The sequence below is a fragment of the Drosophila teissieri genome, chromosome 2R (assembly GCF_016746235.2).
Source record: "Drosophila teissieri strain GT53w chromosome 2R, Prin_Dtei_1.1, whole genome shotgun sequence".
In the NCBI taxonomy this organism is placed as follows: Eukaryota; Metazoa; Arthropoda; class Insecta; order Diptera; family Drosophilidae; genus Drosophila; species Drosophila teissieri.
The window spans coordinates 11,446,571-11,464,141 of NC_053030.1; the positions used below are offsets into that span (position 1 = coordinate 11,446,571).

The window sequence follows — 17,571 nt, forward strand, 5'->3', positions numbered from 1 at the left end:
TACGATGAAACAAAAAGAGACATAACTAAATAAAGTAATTCCTAAGTAATCGAAACGCATAATCGATTTCAATGTCACTGTGGAACTGTGGAACACATCTTCCCAGTGACAGCTTCTTGGGGGTGGAACGCGGATGGACCGTGACCATATGACACTGGCACAGCCACCCGATATATACACGACCGGATCCTGCGCACTGCCAGTTCCGTCAGGTTGCAAAGGAGTGCAAAGATTTTCTTTTCCCATTCGCACGGCCACAGATTTCCACGTTACATAAATTTCGAACGACTTTTTCCACTATTTTCCGCATCGGTTACGGCTGTTTCAGATCGCTTTTGAAACTGAACTTCGAGATTCGAGTGAGCAGGATGTGCAAGTATCCGAGAATCGCATGATCAACGCGCTCCATTCGCACAAGGGCGCCAAGTTGTCGCAATCAAGAGCAAAATCTGAGTCAAAATTAAGTTTTATTTTCTAGATTGTTAATCCTCATGTGACCACAAGTAGTAGAGAAATTCGAGAACCATTGCGGAAGCTGGAGGCCAGCGAAATTGTTAAAGAAAATTCTGATAAAATCGATACGCTACTTCGCACGCCTTCTTGACACCACCGCAGCCGCCGCCATCAGGCCAATACCACCCCCACCACCACCAGCACTACCACCACTACTACCACCACCGCCATAAGCCATTTCAGCATCATCAGGGCCGTTAGTAGCCAGCATCCAACATGTCATTCATAGCCAAATTGAAAGCCACGCCATTGCCGCCCCTGAGAAACATACTCAATGTGGCCGTGCAAACGGCCCGACAGCAAATTCCAGAGCGCAAGGATTACGAGCAACCGCCGGGGAGCACCGCCCAGCAGCACCACCACAGCCAGCAGGCCCAGCACAAGGCCATGGAGGCGGGCATGGACGGCGGAGACACCACCGAGATGAGCTCGAATCCCTTCCGGAACGCCGGTAGATGGACGAACGAGGGAGAGGGCGACGGTGGAGGCGATGGCGAGTACAGGAACGAGTACCAGAGCACATCCTTCAATGAGTACGACGGCAGGTATCAGCAAACGGACGGCTTTAGGTGGGTTCATTATAGAGGTATAGGTAGAAGTAAACTATTAGGCTAAACGCAATCCATCTTCTGCAGGCAAGGTAGCATCGCCTCCGAGGGAAGCTCATTTGTATGCGAGGGAGAAGGTGGCGGCGGCTGCAAAATCGACGAGTTCCAGGCGGCCTGGAACGTGACCAACGCCATTCAGGGCATGTTCATCGTATCGCTGCCCTTCGCCGTGCTCCATGGCGGCTATTGGGCCATCGTGGCCATGGTGGGAATAGCACACATCTGCTGCTACACGGGCAAGGTCCTGGTGCAGTGTCTATACGAACCGGATCCGGCCACGGGGCAAATGGTGCGAGTGCGCGACAGCTATGTGGCCATAGCCAAGGTATGTTTCGGACCCAAATTGGGCGCCCGGGCAGTGAGCATTGCCCAGCTCATCGAGCTTCTGATGACCTGCATCCTGTACGTGGTGGTGTGCGGCGATCTATTGGCCGGAACGTATCCGCAGGGCTCGTTCGACTCGCGTTCCTGGATGCTGTTCGTGGGCATATTCCTGCTGCCCATGGGTTTCCTTAAGTCGCTGAAAATGGTATCAACGCTCTCGTTCTGGTGCACAATGTCGCACATCGTGATAAACGCCGTGATACTGGGCTATTGCCTGCTGCAGATTGGCGATTGGGGTTGGTCCAAGGTCCGATTCAGCATCGACATGGAGAACTTCCCGATCTCACTGGGCGTGATCGTCTTCTCGTACACCTCGCAGATCTTTCTGCCCACGCTCGAGGGCAACATGATTGACCGCTCCAAATTCAACTGGATGCTGGACTGGTCTCACATAGCGGCTGCTGTGTTTAAGGCCGGATTCGGGTATATCTGCTTTCTGACCTTCCAGAACGACACGCAGCAGGTGATTACCAACAATCTGCACTCGCAGGGCTTCAAAGGCATGGTTAACTTCTTCCTGGTCATCAAGGCCCTTCTTAGCTACCCCTTGCCATACTATGCTGCCTGTGAGTTGCTCGAGCGCAACTTCTTTAGAGGTCCGCCAAAGACAAAGTTTCCAACCATCTGGAATCTGGACGGGGAACTGAAGGTTTGGGGTCTGGGCTTCCGCGTCGGCGTCATTGTGTCCACCATACTGATGGCCATCTTCATTCCCCACTTCTCCATTCTGATGGGTTTCATTGGCAGCTTCACTGGCACAATGCTCAGCTTTATCTGGCCTTGCTATTTCCACATCAAGATCAAGGGGCACCTGCTCGATCAGAAGGAAATAGCCAAAGACTACCTCATCATTGGGCTCGGTGTGCTCTTCGGCGTTATTGGTATCTACGATTCGGGCAATGCCCTGATAAACGCATTTGAAATCGGTCTTCCATTTTAAATTGAATGTAAACTAAATAATCAAAAGATTCTTATTTATGATTCTCGACACTTTTGGGCTTGGCAAGTCTTCCAGATGCTTTGCCATCATTTGGCTGTGTCCAAAATGTCGAGGACTGAGTTAATAATATCATACATGCGAAACGAAATTATAAAACAATAATGTTAGTCAGTAAGAAACGAAACGCAAGTCTTCCAAACAAGCGAAAAAATGTCTTCCAAACGAAAGTAATATTGATAAATGATATACAAAATAAATAAATTAAGAGAAAAGATGATTATATAAATATACATAAGTATGTATGTACGAATATGAGAAGAGAAATATTTATTGTGTTAATATGCATTATAAGATATAGACAAATTGAACAGAGTAAAACGATAAACTGCAAATGTACACCATTATACAAATGCAAAACAAAACAAAGTGTATGAGTATGTTATAGATAGAACTCATTGTTTATATATAGCCAATCGGATTTTTTTAACGTTTAAATATACAGTTACCTTTACATACTAGCCCTTAAAACGACACTAGCATCTTTTAAACTCTCAATAAAGACATCATCTCCAGTTGATCCCAAATAACCCTCATTGGTGCAACGAAAGTCAAAGTCGTCGATTTAAGAATGTAGTCTTTATTGTTAATCTTCGTTTTCGGATTGGCTTGTATATTGTATAAAACGTATATTGTCATGGAAGCTTAGCCTATCATTAATATGGGATATCTGTATTAGTAAAGCAAAGGATATGTATATACTTGTAGTCGGGCACTATTAGTTTGAGGTCTTGAAGAACTTGTGTTCTTGAGTACTCCTTGTATGTTGGAATGCACCTTGTTTAATCTTATGCACAGCACACGTCGTTTTTGGGGCAGTTATGTATTCGCTCTTGTACAAACTGGAGCCGGTGAACTTTTCATTGCCCAGACTAATTGAGGACTGATTTCCTCGCCGGGTGACCACACGCTCCGTGTGACCATGAGCACTGTAGGAGGGGAAATCGATGCCACTGCCTAAGCTGGACACCTGCTGATTTCCTCGGTGACGGCTGGTGTGGCTTCCGGTGTGGGAATGAGATTGAGACGAAAAATCAATGCCGCCACCACCCGAAACTTGGCTGCGTGTCACCGTTGACCGTTCGGCATTCGAACCGGTGGCCCCACCAGAAATAATGCGGGTCATTGAGGATGAGTTCTTCACGTTGTGCTCCCGGTTCTCTTTGTGCACGTTGCAGGTACGACGCTCGGTCGTAAAAGTTGCATTTGCGTCAGAGTCCCGGTTTTGGCGATGGATGCTGCTGTAACTCTGACGCTCCCCACCATAGGTGGTGGAGCTCGAGGGCTGCTCGTGTAGATTTAATATGCTCTTGCGCTGCATCTTTCCATTGGACGTCAGACTGCCATTGGCTGTATTCGAATCGGTGGTTACGTTCTTGCGATGGAAGACCGTGTTGGAGACGTCGGCTTCTGAGGAGAATTCGCTCTTTCGGTGATGGAAGTGCTTTGATGTGGTCATATGTGAGGCTGTGCTTCCAGTCACAATGTTGTTTGTGGAAGTTCGCCCCCCTGAGACCGTTCGAGATGTTGAGTCTTGGCTGATGTTATGTCCCACTGTGCTTCCAGGCAGAACACGGCTTGTTGTATCGCCGATAATGTTATTGGAGGCAGATCTTCCGGATACAATACGAGTGCTGGTTTCGCCAATTGCATCACTGGATACGTTTCTTTCAGACACCACTCGTGAAGTCGAATTCTCAGTCATGTTAGTAGTAGCATTTCTGCCGGAAATCACGCGAGACGATGATTCGCCAGCCACGTTATTAGAGACTGATCCACTGGAAATAACTCTTGAACTTATGTCGCCAGTGTTCTTATCGGTTAAAAGTCTACGACTAGATTCAATGGCGTTACTGGATAAATCCGTGCCCGTGATACTTTCCGTAATTAAGGCAGAATTTTTAATGACGTTTTGGTTTCTTTGCAAAGACGTCGATTCTTTATGAATGTTTTGAGTGTTTTCGATGTTTGTCGTAGTAGTATTCTTGGCAACATTTTCTATTACGTTTACCTTTGCCGGCCTCTTGACATACTCGGTTTCTGGTTCCTTCTTATGACGTCCTCCTATGACAGTAGTTACCTTTGTTGTAGATACAACAATGAGACCGTCAACCGGGTTTTGACCATTCGAATCGACTTGTTTGACAGCGTCCTTGCCAGACACATAGTTCATCTGATTTGTTGTTTTTCGGATTGTAGTATCAGTACCCAAGGTAATTGATGAACTGTTGTGGTTAATTTTTTGAGTACGCTGAACTTTCTCAACCGTTGTTTGGGCTGTATTTTTGTAGTCATCTCTTCTGGTTACGGTCATAGACCCTTCTAGCTTTAGATTGTCAACAGGACGTTTAGGCGTTTCTCTCTTAATGGTTTCTGTAACGATCTTGCTATCGGTCTCGCTTCGGTCTGTTCTCTTATAAAATTCACCTTCCGGCTTAAGATTGTCTTTTGGTTTCTTTTGAATTGGTCGCTCAGCAGGCCTAAAGGTGGTTTTATTGGGGGTATAGAATTCACCTTCTACTTTAAGATTATCACTTGGCTTTACTTGCTCCGGCCGTTTAACATGATGGTATTCCTCCTTCTGGGTGAATGTCATTTCGCCCTCGGTTCTTAAATTATCTTTTCTAATAACCGTCTTCACCTTATCGGCAGGCCGGTACCCATCCTTTTCGGGAATGTGCATCTTACCTTCGGGTTTCAAGTTGTCGGCATATTTCTTCTGTTCTGGACGGGCAGCGGACTCATATTTCGGTTTTTCCGGTGTATACATTATACCTTCTGGTTTCAAATTGTCCTTAGGCTTAACCGGCTCGGGGCGTTCACCATTGGTATGAGCAGGCTTTTCAGGGACATAAAACTTACCAGAGGTTCGCAGGTTATCTTCCGGCTTCACTGGGGTGGGTCTAACAATATGTTGATACTCAGTTTTTTCCGTGAAAGTCATTTCTCCTTCACTGCGAAGGTTGTCCTTATAAATAACTCTTGTCACCTTATCGGCAGGCTTATATTTGTCCTTTTCTGGTATAACCATATCGCCTTCTGGTTTTAAGTTATCATGAGGTTTTTTCTGTTTAGGTCTTTCAGCAGGCTTAAAGGCCTCTTTTTCTTGAACGTAGAATTCTCCCTCCACCTTTAAGTTATCTTTCTGCCTTACAACAGTTACTCGATCGGCTGGTTTGTATTTTGGTCGATCGGGAGTAAAGAACTCGCCTTCGGGCTTTAGATTATCAACAGGTTTCTTTGGTACCGGTCGATCTCCTGCCATGTATTCTGGCTTTTCAGGAGCAAAGAAACTTCCTTCGGGTCGTAAATTATCCTCAGGTCGAACTTGCAAAGGACGTTCTCCAGGCCTGTAAGGTTGCTTTTCAGGACTGTAAAAGTCTCCTTCCGGCCTTAAGTTGTCATCTGGCTTCTTTTGAACGGGTCTTTCAGCAGGCCTGAATCCTGGCTTCTCCGGGGTGTAGAATTCACCTTCTGGTCTCAGATTATCTTCCGGCCTAACCTGAGATGGTCTTTCGCCAGGCTTGTATTTAGGTTTCTCGGGACTGTAGAATTCTCCTTCGGGCTTAAGATTGTCCGATGGCTTAACCTGATCAGGACGTACCACATATTGATATTCTTCCCTCTCTACAAACGTCATTTCTCCTTCCGTACGAAGATTATCTTTCCGAATAATTTTTTCAGTTTTATCGGCCGGCTTGAAAACTTGTTTCTCAGGCTTCACGAATTCACCTTCCGGCTTTAAGTTGTCCTGTGGCTTTTTCTGAACTGGTCTTTCAGCAGGCCTGAATCCTGGCTTTTCTGGTGTGTAGAATTCACCTTCTGGTCTCAGATTATCTTCTGGCCTAACCTGGGAAGGTCTTTCGCCGGGCTTGTATTTAGGTTTCTCGGGACTGTAGAATTCTCCTTCAGGCTTAAGATTGTCCGATGGCTTAACCTGATCAGGACGTACCACATATTGATATTCTTCCCTCTCTACAAACGTCATTTCTCCTTCCGTACGAAGATTATCTTTCCGAATAATTCTTTCAGTTTTATCGGCCGGCTTGTAAACTTGTTTCTCAGGCTTCACGAATTCACCTTCCGGCTTTAAGTTGTCCTGTGGCTTTTTCTGAACTGGTCTTTCAGCAGGCCTGAATCCTGGCTTTTCTGGTGTGTAAAATTCACCTTCTGGTCTCAGATTATCTTCCGGCCTAACCTGAGATGGTCTTTCGCCAGGCTTGTACTTGGGTTTCTCGGGACTGTAGAATTCGCCTTCGGGTTTAAGGTTATCATGTGGTTTCTTTTGTTCGGGCCTCTCAGCAGGTCTGAATCCTGGCTTCTCCGGTGTGTAGAATTCACCTTCTGGTCTCAGATTATCTTCTGGCCTAACCTGAGAAGGTCTTTCGCCAGGCTTGTACTTGGGTTTCTCGGGACTGTAGAATTCGCCTTCGGGTTTAAGGTTGTCCTGTGGTTTCTTTTGTTCGGGCCTCTCAGCAGGCCTAAATCCTGGTTTTTCTGGTGTGTAGAACTCTCCTTCTGGTCTAAGATTATCTTCGGGCCTAACCTGAGAAGGTCTTTCCCCTGGCCTGTATTTAGGTTTCTCGGGACTGTAGAAATCTCCTTCAGGCTTAAGATTGTCCGATGGTTTAACCTGATCAGGACGTACCACATATTGATATTCTTCCCTCTCTACAAACGTCATTTCTCCTTCCGTACGAAGATTATCTTTCCGAATAATTCTTTCAGTTTTATCGGCCGGCTTGTAAACTTGTTTCTCAGGCTTCACGAATTCACCTTCCGGCTTTAAGTTGTCCTGTGGCTTTTTCTGAACTGGTCTTTCAGCAGGCCTGAATCCTGGCTTTTCTGGTGTGTAGAATTCACCTTCTGGTCTCAGATTATCTTCTGGCCTAACCTGGGAAGGTCTTTCGCCAGGCTTGTACTTGGGTTTCTCGGGACTGTAGAATTCGCCTTCGGGTTTAAGGTTGTCCAGTGGTTTCTTTTGTTCGGGCCTCTCAGCAGGCCTGAATCCTGGCTTTTCCGGTGTGTAGAATTCACCTTCTGGTCTCAGATTATCTTCTGGCCTAACCTGGGAAGGTCTTTCGCCAGGCTTGTACTTGGGTTTCTCGGGACTGTAGAATTCGCCTTCGGGTTTAAGGTTGTCCTGTGGTTTCTTTTGTTCGGGCCTCTCAGCAGGCCTAAATCCTGGTTTTTCTGGTGTGTAGAACTCTCCTTCTGGTCTAAGATTATCTTCGGGCCTAACCTGAGAAGGTCTTTCGCCTGGCCTGTATTTAGGTTTCTCCGGACTGTAGAATTCTCCTTCAGGCTTAAGATTGTCCGATGGTTTAACCTGATCAGGACGTACCACATATTGATATTCTTCCCTCTCTACAAACGTCATTTCTCCTTCCGTACGAAGATTATCTTTCCGAATAATTCTTTCAGTTTTATCGGCCGGCTTGTAAACTTGTTTCTCAGGCTTCACGAATTCACCTTCCGGCTTTAAGTTGTCCTGTGGCTTTTTCTGAACTGGTCTTTCAGCAGGCCTGAATCCTGGCTTCTCCGGTGTGTAGAATTCACCTTCTGGTCTCAGATTATCTTCTGGCCTAACCTGGGAAGGTCTTTCGCCAGGCTTGTACTTGGGTTTCTCGGGACTGTAGAATTCGCCTTCGGGCTTAAGGTTGTCCTGTGGTTTCTTTTGTTCGGGCCTCTCAGCAGGCCTAAATCCTGGCTTCTCCGGTGTGTAGAATTCACCTTCTGGTCTCAGATTATCTTCTGGCCTAACCTGGGAAGGTCTTTCGCCAGGCTTGTACTTGGGTTTCTCGGGACTGTAGAATTCGCCTTCGGGTTTAAGGTTGTCCAGTGGTTTCTTTTGTTCGGGCCTCTCAGCAGGCCTGAATCCTGGCTTCTCCGGTGTGTAGAATTCACCTTCTGGTCTCAGATTATCTTCTGGCCTAACCTGGGAAGGTCTTTCGCCGGGCGTGTACTTGGGTTTCTCGGGACTGTAGAATTCGCCTTCGGGTTTAAGGTTGTCCTGTGGTTTCTTTTGTTCGGGCCTCTCAGCAGGCCTAAATCCTGGTTTTTCTGGTGTGTAGAACTCTCCTTCTGGTCTCAGATTATCTTCGGGCTTAACCTGGGAAGGTCTTTCGCCTGGCCTGTATTTAGGTTTCTCCGGACTGTAGAATTCTCCTTCAGGCTTAAGATTGTCCGATGGTTTAACCTGATCAGGACGTACCACATATTGATATTCTTCCCTCTCTACAAACGTCATTTCTCCTTCCGTACGAAGATTATCTTTCCGAATAATTCTTTCAGTTTTATCGGCCGGCTTGTAAACTTGTTTCTCAGGCTTCACGAATTCACCTTCCGGCTTTAAGTTGTCCTGTGGCTTTTTCTGAACTGGTCTTTCAGCAGGCCTGAATCCTGGCTTTTCTGGTGTGTAGAATTCACCTTCTGGTCTCAGATTATCTTCTGGCCTAACCTGGGAAGGTCTTTCGCCAGGCTTGTACTTGGGTTTCTCGGGACTGTAGAATTCGCCCTCGGGTTTAAGGTTGTCCAGTGGTTTCTTTTGTTCGGGCCTCTCAGCAGGCCTGAATCCTGGCTTCTCCGGTGTGTAGAATTCACCTTCTGGTCTCAGATTATCTTCTGGCCTAACCTGGGAAGGTCTTTCGCCAGGCTTGTACTTGGGTTTCTCGGACTGTAGAATTCGCCTTCGGGTTTAAGGTTGTCCTGTGGTTTCTTTTGTTCGGGCCTCTCAGCAGGCCTAAATCCTGGTTTTTCTGGTGTGTAGAACTCTCCTTCTGGTCTAGATTATCTTCGGGCCTAACCTGAGAAGGTCTTTCGCCTGGCCTGTATTTAGGTTTCTCCGGACTGTAGAATTCTCCTTCAGGCTTAAGATTGTCCGATGGTTTAACCTGATCAGGACGTACCACATATTGATATTCTTCCCTCTCTACAAACGTCATTTCTCCTTCCGTACGAAGATTATCTTTCCGAATAATTCTTTCAGTTTTATCGGCCGGCTTGTAAACTTGTTTCTCAGGCTTCACGAATTCACCTTCCGGCTTTAAGTTGTCCTGTGGCTTTTTCTGAACTGGTCTTTCAGCAGGCCTGAATCCTGGCTTTTCTGGTGTGTAGAATTCACCTTCTGGTCTCAGATTATCTTCTGGCCTAACCTGGGAAGGTCTTTCGCCAGGCTTGTACTTGGGTTTCTCGGGACTGTAGAATTCGCCTTCGGGTTTAAGGTTGTCCAGTGGTTTCTTTTGTTCGGGCCTCTCAGCAGGCCTGAATCCTGGCTTCTCCGGTGTGTAGAATTCACCTTCTGGTCTCAGATTATCTTCTGGCCTAACCTGGGAAGGTCTTTCACCAGGCTTGTACTTGGGTTTCTCGGGACTGTAGAATTCGCCTTCGGGTTTAAGGTTGTCCTGTGGTTTCTTTTGTTCGGGCCTCTCAGCAGGCCTAAATCCTGGTTTTTCTGGTGTGTAGAACTCTCCTTCTGGTCTAAGATTATCTTCGGGCCTAACCTGAGAAGGTCTTTCGCCTGGCCTGTATTTAGGTTTCTCCGGACTGTAGAATTCTCCTTCAGGCTTAAGATTGTCCGATGGTTTAACCTGATCAGGACGTACCACATATTGATATTCTTCCCTCTCTACAAACGTCATTTCTCCTTCCGTACGAAGATTATCTTTCCGAATAATTCTTTCAGTTTTATCGGCCGGCTTGTAAACTTGTTTCTCAGGCTTCACGAATTCACCTTCCGGCTTTAAGTTGTCCTGTGGCTTTTTCTGAACTGGTCTTTCAGCAGGCCTGAATCCTGGCTTTTCTGGTGTGTAGAATTCACCTTCTGGTCTCAGATTATCTTCTGGCCTAACCTGGGAAGGTCTTTCGCCAGGCTTGTACTTGGGTTTCTCGGGACTGTAGAATTCGCCTTCGGGTTTAAGGTTGTCCAGTGGTTTCTTTTGTTCGGGCCTCTCAGCAGGCCTGAATCCTGGCTTCTCCGGTGTGTAGAATTCACCTTCTGGTCTCAGATTATCTTCTGGCCTAACCTGGGAAGGTCTTTCGCCAGGCTTGTACTTGGGTTTCTCGGGACTGTAGAATTCGCCTTCGGGTTTAAGGTTGTCCTGTGGTTTCTTTTGTTCGGGCCTCTCAGCAGGCCTAAATCCTGGTTTTTCTGGTGTGTAGAACTCTCCTTCTGGTCTAAGATTATCTTCGGGCCTAACCTGAGAAGGTCTTTCGCCTGGCCTGTATTTAGGTTTCTCCGGACTGTAGAATTCTCCTTCAGGCTTAAGATTGTCCGATGGTTTAACCTGATCAGGACGTACCACATATTGATATTCTTCCCTCTCTACAAACGTCATTTCTCCTTCCGTACGAAGATTATCTTTCCGAATAATTCTTTCAGTTTTATCGGCCGGCTTGTAAACTTGTTTCTCAGGCTTCACGAATTCACCTTCCGGCTTTAAGTTGTCCTGTGGCTTTTTCTGAACTGGTCTTTCAGCAGGCCTGAATCCTGGCTTTTCTGGTGTGTAGAATTCACCTTCTGGTCTCAGATTATCTTCTGGCCTAACCTGGGAAGGTCTTTCGCCAGGCTTGTACTTGGGTTTCTCGGGACTGTAGAATTCGCCTTCGGGTTTAAGGTTGTCCAGTGGTTTCTTTTGTTCGGGCCTCTCAGCAGGCCTGAATCCTGGCTTCTCCGGTGTGTAGAATTCACCTTCTGGTCTCAGATTATCTTCTGGCCTAACCTGGGAAGGTCTTTCGCCAGGCTTGTACTTGGGTTTCTCGGGACTGTAGAATTCGCCTTCGGGTTTAAGGTTGTCTGTGGTTTCTTTTGTTCGGGCCTCTCAGCAGGCCTAAATCCTGGTTTTTCTGGTGTGTAGAACTCTCCTTCTGGTCTAAGATTATCTTCGGGCCTAACCTGAGAAGGTCTTTCGCCTGGCCTGTATTTAGGTTTCTCCGGACTGTAGAATTCTCCTTCAGGCTTAAGATTGTCCGATGGTTTAACCTGATCAGGACGTACCACATATTGATATTCTTCCCTCTCTACAAACGTCATTTCTCCTTCCGTACGAAGATTATCTTTCCGAATAATTCTTTCAGTTTTATCGGCCGGCTTGTAAACTTGTTTCTCAGGCTTCACGAATTCACCTTCCGGCTTTAAGTTGTCCTGTGGCTTTTTCTGAACTGGTCTTTCAGCAGGCCTGAATCCTGGCTTTTCTGGTGTGTAGAATTCACCTTCTGGTCTCAGATTATCTTCTGGCCTAACCTGGGAAGGTCTTTCGCCAGGCTTGTACTTGGGTTTCTCGGGACTGTAGAATTCGCCTTCGGGCTTAAGGTTGTCCTGTGGTTTCTTTTGTTCGGGCCTCTCAGCAGGCCTAAATCCTGGCTTCTCCGGTGTGTAGAATTCACCTTCTGGTCTCAGATTATCTTCTGGCCTAACCTGGGAAGGTCTTTCGCCAGGCTTGTACTTGGGTTTCTCGGGACTGTAGAATTCGCCTTCGGGCTTAAGGTTGTCCTGTGGTTTCTTTTGTTCGGGCCTCTCAGCAGGCCTAAATCCTGGCTTCTCCGGTGTGTAGAATTCACCTTCTGGTCTCAGATTATCTTCTGGCCTAACCTGGGAAGGTCTTTCGCCAGGCTTGTACTTGGGTTTCTCGGGACTGTAGAATTCGCCTTCGGGCTTAAGGTTGTCCTGTGGTTTCTTTTGTTCAGGCCTCTCAGAAGGCCTAAATCCTGGTTTTTCTGGTGTGTAGAATTCACCTTCTGGTCTCAGATTATCTTCTGGCCTAACCTGGGAAGGTCTTTCGCCAGGCTTGTACTTGGGTTTCTCGGGACTGTAGAATTCTCCTTCAGGCTTAAGGTTGTCCGATGGTCTTTTTTGCTCTGGCCTCTCAGCAGGCCTAAATCCTGGTTTTTCTGGTGTGTAGAATTCACCTTCTGGTCTCAGATTATCTTCTGGCCTAACCTGGGAGGGTCTTTCGCCAGGCTTGTATTTAGGTTTCTCGGGACTGTAGAATTCTCCTTCAGGCTTAAGATTGTCCGATGGTTTAACCTGATCAGGACGTACCACATATTGATATTCTTCCCTCTCTACAAACGTCATTTCTCCCTCCGTACGAAGATTATCTTTCCGAATAATTATTTCAGTTTTATCGGCCGGCTTGAAAACTTGTTTCTCAGGCTTCACGAATTCGCCTTCCGGTTTTAAGTTGTCCTGTGGCTTTTTCTGAACTGGTCTTTCAGCAGGCCTGAATCCTGGCTTTTCTGGTGTGTAGAATTCACCTTCTGGTCTCAGATTATCTTCTGGCCTAACCTGGGAAGGTCTTTCGCCAGGCTTGTACTTGGGTTTCTCGGGACTGTAGAATTCTCCTTCAGGCTTAAGATTGTCCGATGGTTTTTTTTGCTCTGGCCTCTCAGCAGGCATAAATCCTGGCTTCTCCGGTGTGTAGAATTCCCCCTCTGTTCTAAGATTATCTTCGGGCCTAACCTGGGAAGGTCTGTCACCAGGCTTGTATTTAGGTTTCTCGGGACTGTAGAATTCTCCTTCAGGCTTAAGATTGTCCAATGGTTTAACCTGATCAGGACGTACCACATATTGATATTCTTCCCTTTCTACAAACGTCATTTCTCCTTCCGTATGAAGATTATCTTTCCGAATTATTCTTTCAGTTTTATCGGCTGGCTTGTAAACTTGTTTCTCTGGCCTTTCGAATTCCCCGTCTGGTTTAAGATTGTCGTCCGGTTTCTTTTGAACTGGTCTCTCTGCAGATTGAAATCCTGGTTTTTCGGGAGCATAAAAGTCACCTTCTGGTTTAAGATTATCAACTGGACGCACTTGAGATGGACGTTCGCCAGGGCGATAGCTTGTCTTTTCAGGACTATAAAATTTACCCTCTGGTCTTAAGTTATCCGTTGGCTTGACTTGTCCCGGTCGTGTAACATATTGATATTCCTCTCGCTCCACAAATGTCATTTCTCCTTCAGTTCGCAAGTTATCACTTCTTATAATTTTTTCAGGTCTTTCGGCAGGGGTGTATTGGGGTTTTTCTGGTGAAGCAAATTCGCCTTCTGGCTTGAGGTTATCCACCGGTTTTTTTTGTATGGGACGATCGGCTGGGGCGTATCCCGGTTTCTCCGGCGTGTAAAATTCGCCTTCTGGCTTTAGATTATCTTTGTGTCGCACTTGAGAAGGCCGATCTCCTGGTTGGTACTTAGGTTTTTCTGGACTGTAAAACTCGCCTTCTGGCTTTAGATTGTCGGTAGGTTTAACATATCCCGGACGAACAGTATATTGGTATTCCTCCCTCTCTACAAAAGTCATTTCTCCTTCTGTACGGAGGTTGTCGGTATGTACAATCTTATCACGTTTTTCTCCCGGCTTGTATGGCTCCTTTGGAGGAACTATAAAGTCTCCCTCTGGTCTTAAGTTGTCTTCTGGTTTCTTAATGACTATATAGTCCACTAGAATGTCTTCGTTTTGCTTGGGAATGTTTCCATTATCTTTTTTCGACCATGTATTTGTACGTATCCTTGTATATGCTTCGTCAACATTATCTGTAGACACTCCAAGGGGTTAACTTTTTATAATTTATTTATACTATTACACTTACCATCGGTTTGAATAACCGTATTTTCTGTTAATTTTGTTGTACTGCTTGAGCAATGGTGTCGCCTAAAATAAAAATGCTATTAGCATGACAACTTATGTACGAGGACACTAAATCATACCCGCATGTGCAGATTTCACAAATGCATCTTTCACTATGTGTTGTTGACTTGTTTTTTGCAACTCCTCGCTAATGATAAAAGCAAAACAAACTATTAATAAATTATAATTTTTAAGTTCAGATAAACTAAACCACGTTTTTCTGATAAACTAGATTTTCAGAAATGTTTAGTTTCTTTGCTTAGCTAATCTACTCACGGTTCTTGAGTCGTTTAGGCGTTGCTTATCAGTGCGCACATAATCGATTTCATCATAAATATTTTCGGTAATATTTTTGTGTTTCGATGTCTCATTCAAGTTCAGGGTTATGTTTTCGTTGTTCTCAGAAATCGAGGTGTTCTTCTCAATCTCCACAAACTCGTCCACGTAAATGGTCTTTTTGGGAGCCTCTACGATCTTCTCAATAACATCCGTGTGCACCTTCTCGTCCAGAACGCGCCAGTCGTTGATGCTCGCATCGAAAATCTAATTAAAAAATACCTTAGTATCAAACGGGAACACTCACCCACCGAAGTGTTCGATGGTATTTGGGAGAGTCCGACGAACGCCCATACGCAGGCACGCACAATCACCGACTTACCTTCGTCACCTCCGTTGTAGTCGTTATGTTTGCAACATCGGTATTATCTTTCTCGATTTCACGAGCAATGTCATTGGGCACAAAAGCTTTCGTATCAGTGAACGACTTCTCGTCCACAACAGTCCACTTGCCGAGCTTCGTGTCGTACACCTTGGTGGTGTACGTGGTTCTTGTTGTGTTAATGACATCATCGACTATTTCGGGATAGCCCGTGTCGGCGGTGCTGTCCACCGTCCGTTCGTCCACCACGCGCCACCGATTGTTGCGTCTGTCGTATATCTTCTTCTTGTACGTTACTTTCGAGCTGCCATCGGATTCCTTGCTGACATACCGCTCGAAGGTCGGCCGGGTCTTACTGGGTCCTTGAGAACTGCCATCGCTGTACTCCGTCCAGGTTTTGGTCTTCACATCGTACACCTCCTTCTTGGACGAAGTCTTCGATTGCTTGCTGCTGGTGGAGCTTTTTAGCACTGAACTCTCGCTGACCTCTTTGCTGGACCTCTGGTCGACCATCGACGACGATGACGTAGCTCTATCAACAGCTGTGTTAGCACTGGCCACTTCCAGTTTATCGTTGCGTCGCGTCGATGACGTCGCCTTTGTTGTGGTCGTGCCAGACGACGCGGCAACCGGTTCGGGGTAGCCTTGCGACGTCACCGATGTGGGAGCATCAGCTGTTCCGCTCATTGGCAGCTTTGGCACGCTCTGAGATTCGGTCAAATTGCTGCTGCGGCTGCCGCTGGTGTTGATGTTGATGTTTGTGCTTGTGCTTGTGCTGCTGCTGATGTTGCTGTTGCTGCTGCTGGTGGTGGTGGCGTTTGTCACTGTCTTAGTGTCTGTATCGAAGCCAACCTGTTTCCTCGCCCCGGATGATGTCATACCGGTAGCCGTATCGGCTCTCTCGCTGGCAATCAGCGTTTCGTTGGCGCTCTGGCTGGAACTGGTTGTGGCTTGGAAGTACGAGCTGGAGCTACTGGCCTGCTGCTGCTGTTGGCTGGAAGACATCGACGAGGACGTAAACATTTTCGAGACACTGCCCCCGCTGGCGGAGACGGAGAGCGTGGGCGTTGTGATCTCCACCACTTCGATGGGCACCGAGAATACTGGATCCTTCTTTTCACTTTCGAGCAGATCAATCGATGAGATGATCTTCTGATTGGCATAATCCCGCGAGATCTTGCTGCTGTACTGCTCGGACTGCAGCTGGGACTGAGATTGCTCTGTATAGGAGGAATGCGACTGGGATGCCTTGCTCTTGCTCTGGCTGCGACTGCTGTAGCTCCTCACTCCAGCAGCTGGCAGAGAAGCACCCGAAGTGCTGGCACCGACAGGATCACCGCCATACGTCACCGATTCGTGCTGCATGGAACTGGAGCTGTTGCTGGTGGTCAGAGTGGCGAACGCATCGGGACCCAGCTTTTTGGTAAGCTTCGTGGCCTCCGACGACGACGTTGATGTTGTGGTCGATGTGGCTGGCGGCGGCGACGTAGACGTCTGCTGCTGCTGCTGCGGCTGCGACTGCTGCTGCTGAGACACTTGTTTCTTTTTATTGCTTTTTGATACCATTTTGCTGGCGGAGCGCTGACACAGATGAGGTAATCACCGTTTGGGTGCCGTGAGTAGTGCACCTGACTGGACTATTGCTATTTGAATGGCCTTATGCGGCTAATTTGCGGTCGGAATTCGTTTGTTTCGTTGTTATTAATCACAATTATTGCTCGCTTCGTTGCTTTTGGCACTCGGATGACTTTTTAATATTAACGCGCGAATGAATGGAACGTGCTTGTTGGTATTTGGACTGGTGTGTGTCACATAATTTCCACGACGGTATGTCGAAATGCTTATTTTTAAATATATTTATTAGACGCACACGAACATGCGACCCATGGTTCAAGTTAAGGCACCGATACGCACACTTTGGCAACCGTTAGACGTGTGAGCAAAAAGCTTAGCACTCTCGCTCACACACACACACACACGCACTTCGGAGGGGGAGAGAGTTACGGATGCAGCGGGTTGGAGGCGATCGAGATACAGATACAGATGCAGAGCCACAAAAAATAACACCAAAACTGAGAGACTGCGGGCACTGTTCGTGTTCGGAGCACTTTTAAGATCACCAACCGTCGCGAAGCACAACTCAAAACGTACTGATCGCGTCTGGAGCTGCTTTCGACCGACTATCTGTGCTGCCGGCTGAAGTCGGTGGCAGCGGCGCCGGCAGAAGCGTTTTTAGTGGGCTTTCGGCCATTGGTGCGAGCGAGAGCCAGCGACGCCTTCGCAAAAGGCAAAAAAGTTAAAGCCAGGCCAGCGTAGGTTTTCGGATTCCGACGGATGCGTAGGCCGCTCCAGGCGTGGATTCAAGGGAGCTGAAACTTGGGGAAAATATTTAAGCCTCACGCTATACTAACACGAATCTTAGCCAAGCAAATGTAAGACAATGGTACTTTTAGGGGTTAAATTAAAAAACCAAATTTTGTGAAACAGTGTAATCTTAATACCTCCATCGTAAAATATTCGTTAAAATTGAAAGTTTTTGGTTTTTTCCAAAAGTGGTCTAGATCCGCCCCTGGCCCGGTCTGCCACGAAGACTGGGTTCAATAAGCCAATAAAAACCGCACGCACACCGCATCGATCTTTTGTGAAAGTGGCAATAAAAACAAAACAAACAGATGTCTGATGTTTGACGCCCGATGCCGGCGGTCTTTCTGTTTGAGCTTGTCAGGTACACAAAACGGAGCAGCACGAACTTCCAGGGCGTGCGCCTGCGTAGCAAACAGTCTTCCAAAAC

At 46.9% G+C, this 17,571-nt stretch overlaps 2 protein-coding genes across 2 annotated transcripts; one reads left to right on the top strand and one right to left on the bottom strand.

Moving 5' to 3' along the window:
* Window positions 1–624: 624 nt before the first annotated feature.
* On the top strand, window positions 625–3,032 carry LOC122612300 (vesicular inhibitory amino acid transporter). The gene is made up of 2 exons (XM_043785813.1): window positions 625–1,082; window positions 1,149–3,032. The coding sequence occupies exons 1-2, from the start codon at window positions 730–732 to the stop codon at window positions 2,443–2,445; spliced, it is 1,650 nt and encodes a 549-aa protein (XP_043641748.1). The 5' UTR covers window positions 625–729; the 3' UTR covers window positions 2,446–3,032.
* A 52-nt stretch (window positions 3,033–3,084) lies between these two features.
* Window positions 3,085–16,913, bottom strand: LOC122612296 (titin). The gene is given in 8 exon segments (XM_043785797.1): window positions 3,085–9,174; window positions 9,177–9,290; window positions 9,293–11,299; window positions 11,302–14,028; window positions 14,085–14,146; window positions 14,203–14,270; window positions 14,399–14,665; window positions 14,781–16,913. Coding segments are annotated over 8 exon segments (12,765 nt in total). The 5' UTR covers window positions 16,347–16,913; the 3' UTR covers window positions 3,085–3,220.
* Window positions 16,914–17,571: the final 658 nt, after the last annotated feature.

Bases quoted from the DNA above. Each gene is read 5' to 3' on its own strand.
- LOC122612300 (XM_043785813.1), top strand. From the start codon at position 730: ATGTCATTCATAGCCAAATTGAAAGCCACGCCATTGCCGCCCCTGAGA. The intron at 1,083-1,148 runs GTGGGTTCATTA...CATCTTCTGCAG, and splicing joins CAGCAAACGGACGGCTTTAG to GCAAGGTAGCATCGCCTCCG.